The 16,240-nt window shown below is 44.2% G+C and overlaps 1 protein-coding gene across 1 annotated transcript; it reads right to left on the bottom strand.

Moving 5' to 3' along the window:
• Positions 1-2,739: 2,739 nt before the first annotated feature.
• LOC138365209 (peptide transporter family 1-like) lies at positions 2,740-15,987 on the bottom strand. The gene is made up of 6 exons (XM_069325444.1): positions 15,885-15,987; positions 14,548-14,815; positions 10,914-11,134; positions 10,264-10,430; positions 6,640-7,442; positions 2,740-5,844 (listed from the first exon to the last, which is right to left on the bottom strand). The coding sequence occupies exons 2-6, from the start codon at positions 14,794-14,796 to the stop codon at positions 5,239-5,241; spliced, it is 2,046 nt and encodes a 681-aa protein (XP_069181545.1). The 5' UTR covers positions 14,797-14,815; positions 15,885-15,987; the 3' UTR covers positions 2,740-5,238.
• Between the last annotated feature and the right edge of the window lie 253 nt (positions 15,988-16,240).

The raw sequence follows: 16,240 nt of genomic DNA, 5'->3' as shown, positions 1-16,240 counted from the left end.
AGCACTAAAAATGTGATTTGATTAAATATCTTTGACCTAAATAGTCACGAGCGTTTAGTTTTGTTCATTTATTATTGTTACGGCCCTATTGGGTCGCAACTGGGGTTCTTCTCTGATGTTATTAGAGTTTGGGTATCCGGCCCCAATTTAGTAGTGGCTTTCAAGGGGTGTGTTCCGTATCGCAAGTAAATTAAAGGGGAAGGGATACAAACGCACTAAATTAAATATATATTCACAACCACCAATAAATAAATATATAAACACTCGCTGGGGCTATAACTACACTTATGTACATTAACTGGTCTTCCTCTGAAGACGCAGGATGCTCTACGGTGCTCAAGACGAGTAGCCCTGGTTCTCTTCTTGTGGCCTCATGATGAATCCTTCGATTCCCTAGGCGAATCTACCCAGGCCACAGGCCAGCCAAATCACAGTCCCACTGGGTGCACCGTCGTGGAGGCCTTCAATCCAAATCCAACCACAAATCCGGGGGGGGGGGGGGGGGTGACTCACAGCTTCTGCAGCAAACACGTGGAGATACTATGGCTGCCTTGGGTAGACTGCCCATCGTCCAATCCAGCAGTCCCAGGTCGACTCTGTAATCAGACACGTCATCAGTACTAGGGACACCCTAGGGCACCTCACTTACAGGCTTAGACACAAACGCCCACCTATCCACTCCATAGATGGCGTTGCTGTCTAAGCGTCACCTCACCAGAGGTCAGCAACGGCTACGTTACGAGCTGATTAAGACGGGAAACCAGCCCCTGTGGCCGGTATATCCCGCCCTCGCTAGATGGCGTTGTCCATTTGGAGGGGGTTTCGGGAGCTGACTCACAGATGGCATGGACGTCACTGCTCCGTGCTACGACACTCGGCTCTGGTCCGTAACAATTATGCACCCCATACTCATCTTGTGGAAGGTATTGGAAAGGGTTACAGAGACACATAATGGGCTCAGGGACTGAACCCCACAATTCATTTAGCTAAGCAAGTTACAATCTTGATGAGCTAGTTACAAAATTCAGTATAAGTCGTCACATCATAAATGGGTTTCAGATCGACCACAAATACAATTTATAAATTAAGCAACTGACATATGTGGAGAGCTAGTGTCACAATTGATATGTTTGACCTACACACCGCCCCCATCCAGTGGGTAGCGGTGGAGAGGTTACAATCACTTAGATACTACCTACTGTTTGCATACTGGGGATATTTGGCTAAAATTTCTGGTAGCAGATCATTTTCAATGAAATATTTACACATTGTTGGAACATTGGTTATAGAATTGTCCCTGAATTTATGTATCTTTTTGCACTCCATCACATAGTGACGGAGAGTGTCCGAATAATTTTGTTGACAGTTTACGTTTGGTCAGGTCTAAATCAGCCGACAATGAGAATTCCCAGAGATACTTGTAACAAAGTCAAAGCCGAGCAGTAGAAACATATAGAAGTCTTCTGATTTTATTGGATGAACCAGAGATGTGTGGCTCCTCTTGCATGATAGTGTGATGATAGATGGAATTACTGGTGTCGGATTCACTTTGCCTCAGATCTACAAGATCTTGTTGAAGTTCTTGGTGTACTGCTGCTCTCAGATTGCTCATTGACAATCCAAGGTTACACTCAACGTCTCCTTTAATCCTTTTGTACCAAGCTCTCTCTCTATCTATACTGTTTTTCAGATCCTTAAAAAGACAGCCGCATTTTTCTTGTTGCTGACTTGGCTAGTTGGGTTCATCCTTATTCATCATTAGACTGATGATTATTCATTGGCGTTGTTGTTTTAGATTCAGCTACTGGGAACAAAAAGTTCCAAGTACCACGGGCTATGGTGAGCCCGTAGTGGACTTGCCTGGCAGAGGAGCGGGGCTGTATGTTCGGTGAAAGATTACTGTCATATCATTCACTATGCCCAAGACATAGCGAAAGATACGACAGTAATCACACGCACCGACGATCGTAGGAGGCTTCGTATACATAAGGAGGTGTTCATTCGGTAGCTGACACCAGTAATCAACATCCAGATGAATTCTATTTCGAGCATACAACTGTTCGATGGTCCTCCACTGATCCGGAGGGAAGATGTAAGACCTAGCGGACAGCTAAAAGCCGGAGTCAGGCAACAATCACCTCACCCTTCGCCACTCCCTACGATTAAGGGGCTTAATTTTGGTGAATCGTAGAGTGGGGTGTATCCACATTAATAAATGTCTAGATTTCTTCTTGTACGTCGCAGAGCAGGGCACCGCTCCAGTGCCAGGTAAGTCCGCTACGGGCTCACCATAGCCCGTGCTACTTGCCCCACTCCAGTGCCAGGTAAGTCCGCTACGGGCTCACCATAGCCCGTGCTACTTGCCCCGCTCCTGTGCCAGGTAAGTTACGGGCTCACCATAGCCCGTGCTACTTGCCCCACTCCAGTGCCAAGTAAGTCCACTACGGGCTCCCCATAGCTCGTGCTTCTTGGAACTAGTTCTGAGTAGCTGAATCTATAACAACAACAACAAACATCTTGTAAGGCTGTCTGTTACAAATTTGCTTACTGTTATGGGGGGTATAGAGTATTAAGGAGAAGGGCCAACAGCTAGAATCAGGATGTATCAAAATTAGTGGAGATCAGATAGGCCCGGCCGGCCCCCAATAAGAACATAAACAATATTAATTTAGTGGCTTCACGAAAATGTCAGCCTAGAAATTGATCATTGATCCCCTACACAGGAAGAATGGATACTCATTTAAAAACTAACTTATTTATTAAACCCTCTTAACAACCCCCCATATACATTAACAACAATAACAATAACTACTTTACCACACTATCTTACGTCCACATAAGCAGGATACAAGGTTTTACAATTAGGACAAGCTAGGGTAAAGTCTACTTGTAAAGAACTCTAAAGCTTAAAGCAGCTTGGGGTAGTGAGCCCCATGTGGTACCCTATTACAACACAAACACTTAGGGATGCCCAAAACACTGGCTTATACTACACAATCACTATACAAGTCACATAAGCCTATCTAGTAGCACGGTTACATAGGAGGATACTTATTTTAGCTGTTGTGGGAGCTTAAGGTAAGGTAAAGGGGGAAGGAGGAGGAGAATGAAGGCAGAGCCCCACAGGAAGATGTTGTCACACCACAGCCAGACCAGAGAAGAGCGCACCCCAGGCTTTCCGTCTCCGAGCTCCCCAGTTGTTGTTGTTGTTGTTGCCGGGAAGATAACCTAACTGATCGTGCAGCTACAAACAATACAAGTCTTCACCGGCCTTCGTTACTTTACTAGTTCTAAGAATAGTTGATAATTAGTTCAATGATATAATTAATCCACAACAAGCTCAAGAGTCTGAATGCTCTGTGAGAAACAAGATTCGTCTTACGTCTGGCAAGGAAGATAGGAACAAACGCGCATCAGCAATTCTATCAAATAATGAAACGTAAATTATTTAGAGCTCAATTTGACCTCTGGTTTCAAACTAAGGAACCCAGGGTCGTAACAGTGTCACAGTAACAAGGTTATCGCGAATAACCAAACTCGATTACGCGTTCACCATAGCCTGTGCTACATGGACATTTCGTTCTAAGTAGCTAAATGTAAAACAACAACAATCTTGTAAGCTCAGTATAGCTCAAAAATAACGCTCAAGAGTCATATTTCCGATAGGCATCGTATTTTGAAAACTGCAGGTAGATTTGTGAAAAATCTGACCAATCGCCGTTTGAACTAATTTCCATATTTTCGGTATAAAAAGTAGCAATATAAAACTCCAAATTCGTGTAATCAATCTGAATTCTGCTCAGAAATAATGCTCAATAGTAATATTTCCGTATTTAAAAAAAAACTGCAGGGGATTTGGGCAAAACCTAACCAATAGCAATTTTTACTAATTTGCATATTTTCGGTGTAAAAAGTCGTAATCTAAAACTCCAAATACTTGCAATCACCTTGAATTCCTATCAGAAATAGCGCTCAAGGGTCATATTTCTTATGAATATAGGTAGTATGTAGGCCGGGCTACATGTGCAGAGCCCGGCCTTCCATCACAGTCCGACACGGGGGGCCAGGTCGCTCACCCCACGAGTCTGGGATGTTAAAAGAGGGTCAGATGTCGTCATATAAATGAACGGGTAATAATTTTATCCACGAATAAGCCCCCATACCCACCATGGAGCCACAGTTAGAGCATAGGACACCCGAAAAGTCTTTTTGGCACCCCCCCCCCCCCAAGACGATAAGACACCCGAAAAGACGATCTGCACCCCCCATGGGTGCATGAAACATAAAACATAAGTAAGAGGAAAAAGCATCTAGCACAATTTGTGAAGACGGCAGTAGGAGCATAAGGCTTCAACATGACAGAGGACTGTCCCATGGAGCATCACACTCCGACAGCCGCCCACGAAGGCCCCCTCACGACGGCAACGGGCTGTAAAGGGACAGGGACAGAAAGGACGAGATCCATGATTCTATCCCGAATCGTCTCTACTTGTCTCATATTTTTTTACTTTAGAAGAAAGTTGAAAAATTAACTCTCCAAAATTCCTTTTACAATTTAATCAAAACACTAAGAGGTGAGTTTCGTTGATGCTTGTCAACATTATCAAAAACAAAAGCAGGTTACAAGTTACATGTGATTGATTGATTGATGAAGATTAAGCCGTCCAAGAGGTGGAACAGGTATGAGTAAGTTATAAGCGTTATTGTTTTAGATTCAGCTACTCACAACAAAAAGTTCCAAGCAGCCAGGTTATGGTGAGCCCGTTGTACTCACCTGGTACAGGAGACGTGCAAGTTACAAGTGTTATTTATTGCTGTTTTAGATTCAGCTACTTACGTGCCCAATAAATACGAATTTTGCAAATTAACTGAGAATTCGACGTTCATAAGTGACAATTAGACAATCCTGCCGGGGACGCCATACCTGCGAGCGTCGTCACAGGAAATACGACTACACAGACCGTTCATTTTTTTATATACAAGATATTTTACATTTTTGTAAAGCCACTAGCACGCATAGCGTTTCGGGCAAGTCCTTAATCCTAAATTTTTTCCCCGGAATACAACCCGCCAAATCCTTTAACAATCAGGTACCCATTCACTGCTGGTTAAAGAAGCTACAGATAAGGATTGGCGCCCAGTCAATCCTCTCCAGCCAGAATACGAAACAGGCCAAAGCGTTCGCGAAGCACTCGCCGAGTGCGGAGACGGCTATGAAAACAAGATTGTCGTGAGAGGCTAATTGTTGATGGGCTCACAGACAGGATTCACTTGTGTATGTCTCCATACCGGGGTCCTCAGGCGAGATTTCTTGTTTCTCCTAATCAGCACGATGAAGATTATTGTGTTGACGGACATGAGACAAGCATAGAAGAAGGCTTCGTGAGAGGGTCGGTGCTTGAAGGCCCCCGTGGCAGAGCTCAGGCTCGTTAGTCCTGCAAAGAGCCACAAGCCGACAGTAATTGTGAAGAGATTGGCTGCCTGCAGTGAAGACTTCATGGCCATCGGGGCCTGCGAGTAAGCAAAGTCCATGCCAGAGACTGAGAAGAGGACCTCGCCGATGGTGATGAGGACGTACTGGGGAAGGAGCCACAACATGTGGACGTTTGCAGGGGCCGTCATGGGGAAGAGGAAGACGTCGGTGGTGGTGATGACGATGTCGTACACACCGTCCTGGTACACAGCAGCCTCTCCAACTTCCACCTCTTCCACCATCACCTTGTACTCCTGGGGACTGATGCGCTGGAACTCCGTCTTTCCCTCCAAGAGCTGGAAGTTGTGGAGGATGGTGTCGTACGTGAGCGTCACGTTGAGCTCGTTGTGCGCAGGCGCCAACACTCGCACCTGTCAGGGCGAACCAACACAACTGAACAACACCAGGAAATCAGGCCCTAAATTTTACGGATTATTTATTTCTAAGGCACCATCAAATAATATTAACAATAACAATGATAATATCAGTAATGAGAAAATCACTTCAGCTGTGGGGATCGAAGCAACATCTTGGTGAATGTCAAACACGCGCTAGGCCCCCCATAACATGCTACAAAAGATATTCATCCAGACACGACTTTGTTCTCTAAGGATTTTGTTGCTAATGAAATTGTCTTAAGATGAAGTGGCATCTTTAGACGATGTAGCATCTTAAGATAAACCAGCATCTTAAGATGCTGGACCAATCCCTGCTCGGCTCCAGTGATTTTATCATTGATAAATCACGCTGTTGTGATTGCCTTGTGACTATCAACAATAATAGTAACAAAACTAATTAAAAACTCTTATTTATTAGTCAAAAGCATTCAAAAACTTATTTAATAAATTTTTGAGGATGGAGAAAGTTGTAAAATATCTCAGATTATGAAAATGTTTCAATATTTGTAAAAGTAAAAATAATTGCTAGGATATTATCATTCTCTGCCTGAACTGTGTTGTGAAGCATTATACTCGCCCGTTGTTGTGTTTTATTAATGTATTTTACAGTTGACTTGACGTTATGGTGACACTTTATGAGACACTTTCCAGTTGCTAGTTACTTGAATTGATTAGTGCTGAATTTTTAGTAAAGTCTGCTCTCATTGTTAGCATTTAACTTTTTAAAGCTATGAAACTGAGAGTAAATGATTGGGGGCGGGGACTCACTTTGGTGTCGGCATCTTCGTCCTTGATGTACTCGAGTGTGGGAGGGAGAGCCAGCACGCCAGTGGAGGTGACAAGGAGTGTTGTCTCATGGGCATCCAGCACCCTCACTCTCACCTGCCTCATGTCTGGGGAGAGGCAGGAGGCTGTCACCTTGGCCTCCACCTCATCACCACGTGTGACAGTCAAGCTAGGCAGAACCACCTGGCCTCCGCTCTCCACACTCAGCTGACCGGTCTTGACGAAGGGCACCTCCACCACCATCTGGCAAGGCAGTGCGTTGTAAACGTGGATTCTCGCCTGCTCTGGAGGAATGAAAGTCTGTTCCACGCTCATGTTCACCAGTGCGTAGACCAGGAAGGCGATGATGGTGAAGCACATCCCCGCGATCATCCGGGATGTGGTCTTGGTGAGGACGCCAACGCGGGCCAACAAGGGGTAGACCACAAAATCAAAGAGCGGAATGAGAGCTAAAACGAGCAGTGAGTTGGCAGTGGAAGACATATCTGGCGGGATCCTATAGCTGCCCACCATACCGTCGAGACGTTTAGCCAGGAATATCATACTAGTGAAGGTCTGGTAGAAGAGAACCCAAAAGAGCGGGAAGGTGCAGAACAGCAGAAGGACACGCAAGGTCACCTTCACGTCCAGCAGCAACTGAACATCATATTTGTCCTGAGCACGGTCAAGCCAGTGCTGCACAGGCTTTCGGTTCTTATCCCAGGTCTTGCGAACCGCGTATGCAACGCAGCGAACTGTTTTTAGCATCATTGTGTCTGGGGGCCCCTCCTTGTACTGCGACCTACCTGTAATATAACAAATACATAACAGATAATAGAGATGATGTGAGAGAATTAAAACACACAGAAATCACATTGAAGTGATGTATATCAATGAGAAAATCCACTAGGATCACGAACCTACGCCCTTGGCATTACCAAGCCGAATACTCCACCACTAGACCATCGCTGATTTGTAAAAGTCATACAACCGGATTTCTACTGAATTCACAGAAAGTCTGGAGGCCCCTACTGAAGCCAGTCCAAATTTTACGTATAACCCACAATTTAATTTATTTTAATTATTAGGGGGAAAGCGCCAAGACATTACGACTATATAGCACTGGGAAAGGGTCAGGATAAGGATTTGGGATGGGACGGGTAAAAGGAATGGTGCCCAACCACTTGGACGGTTGGTGATTGAACGCCGACCTGCATGAAGCGAGACCGTCGCCCTACCTTAGATTTAGATTTAGATTTTTTATTCAAGTAAATCTACATACATTGAAGATAAGTTACAAACATTTAAAGATAGAGGTAGTACATACAATACCTAAAGCCACTAATAAGCATAGCGTTTCGGACAAGGTGTGTGTGAGAGGGGGGGGGGAAACACTTAGACTAAAACTTAATAATAATTGAGCTTAAAGTATAAATTGTGTTGAAAAAAGGAGTAAAAATAAGTGGGGGGGGGGACATGGCAGAAAATAGCAATTATACAAGTTGGTCAACAAACAGCATTGTTTAAAATAGTAGACATGGGTTGACATTTAGGAGTAAGGTAGGTTACATGGCGTTTATTATGTAAGTTTTAAACTGGTTGTGAGAAGTACAGACTTTGACATGATTGGGCCATGACCCTTGACCTTCCAGTCAAAGTGGCTGGGGTATAACCCACAAGCACTCAGGTGGAATGGCAGAGTGGTGCCACACCTTACGCCTCAACTTCAGAAACACACAGTGTGTTCCAGTGTTTTTTACGTAAAACTTGGACTGGCTTCAGTAGGGGCCTCCAGACTTCTTGTGATTTCAGCAGAAATCTGGTTGAATGACTTTTACAAGTTACGGTGGTCTATTGGTAGTGTATGCGGCTTGGCCATGATAAGGTCGTAAGTTCGTGTCCTCTTCATTGCCCTAGTGGAATTTCCCATTTTCTGAGAGAATTAATGCCACAGCTGACTTAATGGTGTACATTGTGTGAACTACAGTAGGGAAATCAGCTTGTGAATGCAAGAGTATACGCATTACGGTTGTACACAATACGCATGCAGAACCACATATGCATGGATCTAAAATCATTATGTATGGACTTGGGTCTATCATGTTGGTCTCTGATGAGCCTACATTACCATCAGGCCATTGCTATCACCAGGGTTGTTGTGCATTAAAACTGTAAATTGCTTAGCTAATGAATTGTGGGTTCAGTCCCTGAACCCATTATGTGCCTCTGTAACCCTTTCCACTACTGCCCACAAGATGGGTATAGGGTGCATAATAAATGAAATAAACTAACTAACTGTCCAGTTATGATTAACTAGACCGAATTAAACATCCTTGCCTTAGAAGCAAACAATAGCCAAGGAGTTGGCCATTGTATTTGGTGTGCTGTATGACTTTTCTGTCTACGCACGGTGAGAGCGAAGGTAAGGAGACCCATCTTGAATTTCCCAACGACCGCCATGTCCATAGCCTACAAGCTAGGGGAGACATGGATAAGGATAAGTCTACAGGCTAGGGACAAGCCTACGAAAAGGCAAGTGTGACAATCACGTAGGCACGTAGGCGCAAATCTATGTGATTGTGGGAGGCATCAGTGCCTCTTCCTCAATGGTCAAATTCATAGATCTGACAGCTGGTTCCCCATGAATGCTTGTGGGGTCCCATAAAAGCCCGCCAAAGTATCCCTTCTGCCGCTAAAGTTTGCCTAAGCCAGACGTGTGAGGTCTTACTAGATGAGCCAACTAATAGTGCACTACCTGAGCTGTCAAGTGGAGACACTGGGGAGAGTATTGCACAATTATATATTAAGAGACAGTCTACAAGTCTCGTTGATGAAATAAAGATTATCATATGTATGCGAATTATTTTCAAGAATATTTATACCCGTCTTAAATTTTTAAGAAGAATGTTCTAAACTCTGTTTTCCTAATGAACAAACATGAGTGAGTACTGTTGTATGGGACAAAACATAAATTGATTGATTGATGAATATTAAGCCACCCAAGAGGTTGCATAGGTATGAATAGCCCGTAACAAAACATAGGAAAAGGAAGGAGATTAAAGGCATAGTGGGACACACCGTTGGACTAATTACCTGCTCGTTCGCCTCCTACACTTTACAGCCTTCTCTGACTGCGTCTAATATGCTACGGTGACATCTGGGACTAATATGCTACGGTGTCATCTGGGACTATTATGCTACGGTGTCATCTGGGACTATTATTCTACGGTGTCATCTGGGACTAATATGCTACGGTGTCATCTGGGACTAATATGCTACGGTGACATCTGGGACTAATATGCTACGGTGTCATCTGGGACTAATATGCTACGGTGTCATCTGGGACTAATATGCTACGGTGTCATCTGGGACTAATATGCTACGGTGTCATCTGGGACTAATATGCTACGGTGTCATCTGGGACTAATATGCTACGGTGTCATCTGGGACTAATATGCTACGGTGTCATCTGGGACTAATTGCAGCATTACACACATATGTTTGTGGCTTTACAAAAACGTTTTATTAAGTCACAAAATTTGTATTAAAATAGTCCATGGTGCCATCTTGAAAATACATCAACAAATAATAAAAATTGTTTAAATATTATTATCCTAGAGGACTGACCAGCAGCGAAGATGACGGTGGAGACAACCATGAGGCCGGCCATTATAATGTAGGAGAGGAAGTAGCAGTCATCACCGAAGCACTGGACAGAGTCTCGTATTTGAGCTGTTATGAATAGCCCGACGAAGGCGCCAGCGTTGATCATCCAGTAGAAGGCGTAAAAGAACCTGCAACAGAAATAACAAGTTGAGAGAATGCTAAGATGACAACTTACCAGTTATCTGGTTTATGTGCAAAAAACGAATTAATAACTCCATCTAACACGTCATCGAGAGCAGGAATGTTTTGTCTTTCCTAACTACTTGACCATTTCAAAGTATTATTGAAGCAAACTAAAATGCACACGTCTTATACACAGATTTCGCTAAATATGACAATGGAATAGGAGCCATGATCACTTCTTCTATAGTTTTCCATCATCAAGCATTAAGTCCTTGTTAACGCTTTCCTCAGCGAGTCTGTTCGTTAACTTGGCTGCAACTTTTTAATTGCACTTCTTACCGTGTATAGCAAAGACAAATATCAGCCACACCACAGACCCCTTTAACTCCTTTACAAAACCCACCAACCTGTGAACTCCCTCTTCCCAGCCTTCCACACCCATCAATATCCCCAATTCACCCTGATGAACCTCCCCGACTTTAACATACCTCTTCTGTTGCTCCCGTTGTTCTGGGACTTTGAACTGGTCGGCAACGAGGGAGGAGTACACAGCTTTCATGAGCCCTGTGCAGATGCCCAGCGCCAGCATGCCCAAGACTCCTGTGAACTTGGCAGCGCTGAAGGAGGCCATGATGGGAGTGACCGAAGAAAGGGTAAAGATGACGGCGCCCACTGTGTACCCGCAGCACATCAGGAACACTGTGCGAGCCTGTATGAGGAAGGTGACAGAGACTAAGAGGTGTTGAAGAGGTACGGGGAGTATTATAGTGTGAGGTTGCTTGAGCGAGAGTGAAGTTCAGCTTAGAAGATATATACAGATAACAGGACCTTCACTAAGTCAACTTAGTGAAACAGAAGTTAACTTTTGCTTTTATCTCAAGACCGGATAAGACGCGTTCCGCGAGCGCTTTGTCCTGGATTCGTATCTTGTCCGGGGAAGATTTACTTGGCGTCAATCCTTATTAACTGTAGCCTCTCTTTACCCACCAATAAAATGGGAACCTGGTTGTTAAACGATTTGGCGGGTCGTATTCCGGGGAACACAGGATTATGGACTTGTCCGAAACGCTACGCGTGATAGTGGCTCTACAATAAATAATGTAAGAACTCTTGTATAAATAAATAATAATAATAAAAAAACTAATGTTTGATGTTCATTACACATGATACATACAATCAACACGCATACACACCTGGGTGAATGTTTTCACTGTGCGTACCTACCTGTGCGTAGGAGGCCTGGTCGACGACCGGGTCGCGGGGACGCTAAGGCCCGGAAGCACCTCAAGGTAATCTTCACTAGTGGCAGGTCCTAGTTATGCTTGTCTGCAGTGACAATCTTCACTATACCCACATAGTTCTCCCGAGCTGTGACCCTCACAGCTCACGACCATCACTATACAACATTCACAATTCTCATTATACACAATCCTCACTACATGCAAACAGGCGAAGATCATTAGTATATATACTGAATACAATGAATCATATGTACACGATCTTCACGCAAAGTATATTATGGTAAGGATCCACAATACACACGATCTTCACCTGGGGTCTCTGACCAGGAGACCTGGTCAGAGACCGGACCGCGGGGACCTTAACTCCCGGAATCATCGCAAGGAAAGGTAGTAGTAGTAGTAGTAGGCATCTATCAGTCTCAAGAGACTATGGCGTTGCGCTCTGGTTGTCGGTCTGGAGTGGCCTCTCCAGAGCGCAAAAGCAGAGTAGGTTGATACAGGGGAGAAGCTGTCACCCATGCAGCAGGTCCCCCTCTCCGCGGCACCGAAAGTCTCCAATGGAAAGGCAAACGCTAATACGATTGATTCCAGCGTCGTCCCAGGAACTGTCAGAAAGAAGTTGAAGGCAACAACGAACTGCTCCAGAGGCTCCAGCTCCGGAGTTTAAGGTAAGGTAGTAGGCATCCATCAGTCTCAGTGCACTATGGACTTGCGCACTGGCGTCGGCCTGGTCTGGAGTGGCCTCACCAGGGCGCATAGCCAGGGTAAGTTGATTAGGGGGAGAAGCTGTTACCCAGGCAGCAGGTCTCTCCACGGCGCTGAAAGTCTCCAATGGAAAGGCATACACCAATACGATTGGTTCCAGCGCCGTCAATCCTACGTCAGACCTACCCCAGATAGGTCTGGGATAAACATACGAGGCTATACACACAATCCTCATTATACATGACCTTCCCCTTGGCTACGCCTGGCCAACTTCGTCAGTATACACGCCGACCACGAAAACAGGTTCGTATTGATATATAAGATGCAATTTGCTACCTTAATTCTACCTTGATTAAAGACCCAACACGTACACTTGTTTGTCTTGCCTGCCTTTCTCCTTATAATTCTGAGCGCGCTCCCTGATGCCGTCATTCCTTACCCCTACCTGATGTATACCTTGATAATCCCGGCTGTTGTTTATTGACAGTTACCCCGACTGCTCTTTACGGCAATCTTTTGGTGCTCTCACAACCATGGCTGGCAATGTTTATTGGTATGCTCAGAGCCTGGTTCCCCATATCATGGTAACCCGGGTCCTGACTTTCCTGCTCATGTACCCCTTACACAAACACTCACAGAAACCTCCTTCCATCGCAGTAGCACCAATTTCCCTCTCCCATCAATTGCAACCCACCAACCACCAATTGCCACCCATTTAGCATCAACTACCACCTATACCGCTTCCTACATTTCTCCTTGGAACTCAGTCACTCTCGTCTGCCATCTTCCCTTCACCAGCCCCAAGCCAAACAATTTCCACTCCACCAAAGTGAAACCCCCAGCTCAATGCCACACAGACATCCAACACCCTGTTCCCTTTCGACGGGGAGGGAATTGTGCCAACCACTTAGACGGTCGGGGATTGACGCCGACCTGCATGAAGCGAGTCCGTCGCTCTACCGTCCACCACAAATGGTTGGGCTGGAAGTTGAGAAAATAAGCAAAAGAACGTGGAAGAAATATAGAGAACACAGAGCAGAAGGAAATCACAATGTATACACAGAGTCCAGAAATGATTACACAGAAACCAGAGAGAGGCAGAGAAACAGTATAAGAATGACTATGAATTCAGTGCTAAGTCCCAGCCAAAACTGTTGTGTAGCAACATCAAGAGGAAGATGACTGCGAACAACCAGGTTATCAGACTTGTAAAACATAAGGAAGTAATGCTACGAATGATGAGAAACTTAACATCAGCTTTTAAGAAGTATTCAAGCTGGAACCTGATTTTGCCACTACAGTTAAGAGTCCAAACCGAATGGGGACTTCCATAGGAAAGCCTCACTGAAATTATAATGACGACCAGATGAAGTAAGGACGCAATTACAGTTTCTGAACGTGACGAAAGCTGTAAGACCAGACGAAATATTCCATTGACTCTAAAAAGAGGCAACTGAAGCAATTGTGCAACCCCCCCCCTTGCTATAATATTAATTCCTTGTCAAAAACAGGAAAACATCCTGATTGCTGGAAGATACCTAATGTGGTACGACTCTGCATTCTATACTATAAAGGCAGAAACTGTTATACTATAGAACCTTATCACTGACGAGTATCCCCAGCCACTTACTAGAGAGACTGATCGGAAGCAGGTTAATCGAACATTTAAAACAGATAAATTTTGTCTCAAAACACCAGCACGGATTTTGTAAAGCAAAATCCTGCTTGACAAATTTGCTGCAGTTTTGCAGTAAGAAGACAGAAATGAAATAAGAGAGAGAAGGATGGGTAGACAGTATATTCTTTGACTATCAGAAAACATTTGATAATGTCCCATACAAGAGACGCCTTCATATCAATGTTTGCGGATGATGCAAAGTGAATGAGAAGAGTCATTAGGGGGCGCGCAAGGGGACACAGGTGGAAACTTATTAACTAATTGAGTCACAGACACTAGAAAGAATTTTTTCAGTGTTCGGTAGTTAGAAAATGGAATGCACTAGGCAGCAGTGTGGTGGAGGATGACTCCACACACAGTTTCAAATAGATATGATAAGAGCCCAACAGGCTCAGCAATCTTTACACCAGTTGATTGACGGTTGAGAGACGGACCAAAGAGCCAAAGCTCAATCCACGCAAGCACAACAAGGGGAGTATACACACACACCCGACCCACCTTGCCCAGATAGACATCGGCCAGGATGGCGCCGGCAATGGGGGCGAGGTAGACGAGGCCTTCCATGATGGCCTTGACTGTCGTGGCCGAGGAGGAGGTGAAGCCCAGCATCCGTTGCATGTAGAACACAGCACCACCGAAGAGCCCGTAGTAGACGAGGCGCTCGAGCAGGTAGGACACCAGGATGACTATGGCCCCTCGAGGGTAGGCCATCATGACTGCCCCGCCAGACCTTCTTCCGTACGCCATGACGCCTCTCTTACTTCACCTGTTTCAGTATAAACACAATTAAAAACCATAATGAAGGATGCCTGGATTTTTTCTTATTTTAAACATTGTGAGAGAAGCCTATGCTAAACTTGCATAATTTCAAAATAAATTTTAAATACATGGATGAAAGGAGATACTTTACAAAATTTGACGAGATTTGTGAAACTGACATCGGAGTTCGCAGTAGTTGTATGGTGGCCATATCTAAAAAGATACATACACAAAATATAAAGGGTAAAAAGACAAGCCACCAAACGGCTTCCAGACCAAAAGCCCACAAGAGCTATGAGCTTGAGGTGCAAAACAAGCACAAGCGAGGAAAGAGAAGGTAAAGAGATATAATCACAACATAAAACCCCTCACAGGAATCGAAAAATTTACCAAAGTGGATTATTAAAACTTGAGACTTCTGGAATAAGAGGCCACAGCCTAAAGCTTAGAAAGCAACAGTGTCGAAAAGGTATGCAAAAGTTCTGCTTTGCGAACAGAGTTGTAAAAGGTTGCAACAATTTAAGGGATGTCGGTAGATGCCAAAATTATCAGCGGGTTCTGTCATATGACAAAGATGAAGGGGAAGACGGGACACCACGAGCGTAGCTCACATCCTGCAACTACACTTAGATAATTATAAACTCACACACACATAATGTAATTGCAGGTACCTCTTGATCTTGGTAGCATAATACAAATTTTATCACCACCTAAAAGATGGCTTATTTAGTAAAATTCAGTTTTTTTCAGTCATGAGTAGTCATTATGAATTATATAATACTGTCAACATTCCTTATTTTTTTCGATCAACTTTTCCCAGAATTTCATTACTTGAACAGACGCGTGGATTTACTTCATGTACACAGAACATGAAGTAAACCTTGATGAATAATATGGTAACGTTGTTTGTAGGCAACGTCACCCCTCCTAACGTAACCCCACAACCATTCCTGGAACTGTCTACCCCACACAACCTCAAGCTCATATGCAAAAATATCGACATGATAACACCGACCTCTGCACATTCAGAGATGACATTTTACTGTATAAAATACGAACAGTAATGGTGAGCTTACCAGAGTGAACAACTGTGGTGGGGAGGAGCTGCGGTACCCACCGTGTTCAGGTCCACACTGACCCCAGTAGCATCAGTAACAGCCAGCCGCCCAACAGTTGTGGTGGGGAGGCTGGCTGTTACTTTAACATAGATCTTAATGTCATCTACAGATTTGATGATGAAGTTTGTAATATCCTATTCTCTGTCATTCACTTATGTGACAGAAAACAGTATTCCACTCTCCACATTTCTCCCGTCAGATTAATAATAATAATAATCCTAATAATAATTTATATTTATAGAATAATACATAAATTTGATCAAAGATGCAGTTGAGAACTCGTAGGTAAACAATGTACATTATAAAAGTCACTA

Source organism: Procambarus clarkii, chromosome 16 (genome assembly GCF_040958095.1).
Source record: "Procambarus clarkii isolate CNS0578487 chromosome 16, FALCON_Pclarkii_2.0, whole genome shotgun sequence".
Classification (NCBI taxonomy): Eukaryota; Metazoa; Arthropoda; class Malacostraca; order Decapoda; family Cambaridae; genus Procambarus; species Procambarus clarkii.
The sequence above is the reverse complement of the archived record's forward strand: the minus strand, read 5'-3'. Positions and strand labels throughout refer to the sequence as shown.